This window comes from Chaetura pelagica, unplaced genomic scaffold, assembly GCF_000747805.2.
Source record: "Chaetura pelagica isolate M959 unplaced genomic scaffold, ChaPel_1.0 scaffold3152, whole genome shotgun sequence".
Classification (NCBI taxonomy): Eukaryota; Metazoa; Chordata; class Aves; order Apodiformes; family Apodidae; genus Chaetura; species Chaetura pelagica.
Window position 1 is genome coordinate 1 of NW_009952427.1, and position 3,506 is coordinate 3,506.

The window sequence follows — 3,506 nt, forward strand, 5'->3', positions numbered from 1 at the left end:
TCTACAGCCTATGATCTTCCTTTAAACTATTCCTTTAGAAAAAAAAAAAATTTCCATGGGTCCCCTCACTTTCTGCTGTCCCAGATGATGGGGAGGGGGCCGGTCGCTCTCCCCTCTCCTCCCTATGCTGTTTTTTGTTGTCCTTTCTTTCCAATCAGGGATTTATGGATGTGGGGGATGACGCCTGTGGAGAGAAGATCAGGATTTCTCTTAGATCCACGGGGTGAGGATTCCTCTGGGATCTGCAGAGAGGAGGATTCCCCTCGGATTCCCGGGGGAAGCAGAGGATTCCCCTCAGATCCAAATGGAAGGGAGGAGGATTCCTCTCAGATCCATGTGCAGAGGATTCCTCTTGGATCCAACACAGAGAGGAGGATTCCTCCCAAATCCCCATGGAAAGAAGAGGATCCCCTTCAGGCCATTCCAAAGTGCAGGATTCCACTCTTATGCAAGTGGAGAGGAAGATTCCTCTCAGATCCACGTGGAGAGATTCCTCTTAGATCCCCATGGAAAGAAGAGGATCCCCCTTTAAGTCCTTCCAAAGGGGAGGATCCCCCTTCAGATCCATGTGCAAAGCAGAAGAGAATTCCCTTCAGATCCTCATGGAAAGAGGAGGATTTCTCTCAGATCCCCAAGGAGAGGAGAGGATTCCCTTCAGTCCCTCCCAGACTTCCCAAAAAACTCCCAGAAATCCTCTATTCCCAGCAGTCTTCCCCCAGCTCTGCACATCACACATTGAACCTCCACCATCAACCACCAAGAATCTCCTGAGTTACTCTCCCCATATTTCACAGCCTCCCTCAGCCAAAATTCCCAGTTAGGGGCAGGGAGGTGAGGGGGGTGACACCCACCTCCTCCAGCAATGGTGGCTTTGATCAGAGAGTCCAGCTCCTCATCCCCACGGATGGCCAGCTGCAGGTGACGGGGCGTGATCCGCTTGACCTTCAAGTCCTTTGATGCGTTCCCCGCCAACTCCAACACCTACCGGGACACCGGCAAGACACTCAGCATTCCCAGGGCAAGGATTGTTGGGAAGGGATTTGGCTGGAAGGGCTGGAAAGGGGACACCCACCTCGGCAGTCAGGTACTCCAGGATGGCAGCGCTGTACACAGCAGCAGTGGCGCCCACTCGCCCGTGGCTGGTAGTCCGGGTCTTTAGGTGCCGGTGGATGCGGCCAACAGGGAACTGGGATGGGAGCAATCAACACCTCATTAACACCCCCAGACTTAATTAGGCTCATTTCAACTCGAGCCATTCCCAAAAAGGGGCTCTGGGGTGTCCCCAAAGTGGAGTCTTCCTCAGGGAGGATGGGATGAGGGAAGTGGCTGGTGTGGTACCTGCAACCCTGCCCTCTGGGAGCGCGACACCGCCTTGGCCTTGGCCTTCCCACTGTCCTTCCCTGCCTTCCCTCCAGCCTGCAAGAGAGAAACCCCCCTGTTAATTAAGCTTAATTAACTTTCAGCCCTGCTGTGCTCTAATCTAGAGGAGAACACACTCCTCTGTCACCACCAATGGCCTCTCCAATAACCCCAAACGAGGCAAATCCAAGGGGACAAGAGGGATCGAGATCATTTTTGCCTTGGCAGAGTCTCCTCTTCCTACTATTCCCATTATTTTCAAAAGAAGATGCCAAATGGGGGGAAACCAGCCCCAAAACCACCTTTCTGGGAGAACGGTCTGATTCCAGGTGAGGACACTGTCCCTGAATGTAGGAATTTGTGGGATACAAGAGCAATTCCCTTCCCGCTCCAGAGCAGAAAAATCATCTGGGAGCTCCAAAAATCAGGAATTTAATGAAAATGATGTTGCAGGGGAAGTTTGAAACCCCAAAATTTGGAAGCCAGTTGGAAAGGAGAATGGCCTGAAGGTGGGTTGTGGTAGGATCACCTGAATCCACCTGAAGGAAATCAATGGGATCCAGTGATTCCCCAGAGACTGCGGTGATACTAATTGTTTAAATCCTTGAAATAAGACTTGGGACCATCCAAGAGTCAGGATTAACACCCTGAGCTCCACCAGCCCTGGTTTAAATACATATATTGGAAAAAAAAAAAAATCATGGCATGGGGAAAATAATTTGGAGTCAAGAAAACTGAGCAGAGCAGCAAACCTGGAGAGGCTTTGGAAGGGCTGGCTCAAGTTTTTTGGGATGACTTGGACATGTGTCCAGAAAGGCTGTGGAGCACTAGGTGTGACACTGTCTGCTCTCTGGGGACTTTATCAGGAGAAAATCTCACTCAATGAAACTTCCAAAATCAGGAAGGGGGATTTGGGGATGTTTCCATGCTCCAGAAATAATAGAATCATGGGATGGGTTGGAAGGACCTTTATGATCTCGATCCCACCCCCCCTGCATGGGCAGGGACACCTCCCACCAGCCCAGGCTGCTCCAAGCCCCATCCAACCTGCCCTTCAACACCCCCAGGGATGGGGCAGCCACAGCTTCCCTGCCCAACCTGGGCCAGGCTCTCACCACCCTCACACCAAAGAATTCCCTCCTCATCTCCAAGCTCCAGCTCCCTCTGCCAGTTTTCATCCCTCCCCTTCATCCCATCCCTCCCTGCCCTTGTCCCAAGTCCCTCCCCAGCTTTCCTGGAGCCCCTTCAGGCACTGGAAGCTGCTCTAAGGTCTCCCTGGAACCTTCTCGTCTCCTTCTCCACCCCAACTCAAGCTCTGGGAAAAGCCCTGGCTGTTCAAACCAAGGAGTTTTATCAGCCAGCTGTGAACTTTCCCACTTCTCCATCCAGTTTTCCAGCCAGCAGCTACCCCCCCAGTGCTCCTTTATGCTCAAATAGGGATTCAAAGTCTCAAAGCCTGAGGTTTGTCTTCCTCTCCAACATCCAAACCCTCCCCAGGGTTTGCAGAAGAAAGGCTCTTTGAAGAACATTCCCCAGATTTCCTGCTCCCCTTGGGATGCTCGGCTGGGTTGGAGCATCTTCTTCCCTTCTCCCCATGGAATCCACATTCCCAGACCCAAACCCCACTGAGTCTCTCACAGCCGCTTTGTTATTTTTTTTCCTTTCGCCTTGTTTCAAACAAGGCTAAAATACTTCAAAAAGCAACTTTTTCTCTATTGCCACAAGTCAGGAGCCACCCTCCAGCACTGGGAAGAGGCTGCAGCTCAGGGAGCGTTTCCATGGTAACCCTGAGCAGATAGGGCCCTCACTTCCCACTTGGAATCTCCTCCTATCCTAAGTGACAGTTACAGACCCCGAGGTTGGGATTCCACAGGTTTCAGGCCCTCAGGGAAGATAAAACCCTGGGCTTCAGCCCCTAGGGAATCAGAGCGTCCCTTGGGAAGCCACCAGGAAGCTGGTGGTTGGAATCTAAAGGCAAGGTTAGAATCCAAAGAATGGAATTCCAAGGTTAGAACCCAAACCATGGAAACGAGGGGTTAGAACCCAAACCCTGGTAACACAAAGTTAAAATCCAAGCCCTGGAAACCCAAAATGAAAATCCAAACTCTGGAAACTCAAAGTTAAAACCCAATCCATGGAAACCCAAC

General features: G+C 51.5%; 1 protein-coding gene across 1 annotated transcript; it reads right to left on the minus strand.

The window, feature by feature from the left end:
• Positions 1-122: 122 nt before the first annotated feature.
• LOC104384796 (histone H2A.V) lies at positions 123-1,416 on the minus strand (the record flags this gene model as incomplete). The annotated part of the gene is made up of 4 exons (XM_010008221.1): positions 123-184; positions 852-981; positions 1,073-1,186; positions 1,339-1,416. Coding segments are annotated over 4 exons (384 nt in total), but the record flags the coding sequence as incomplete, so codon positions are not given.
• Between the last annotated feature and the right edge of the window lie 2,090 nt (positions 1,417-3,506).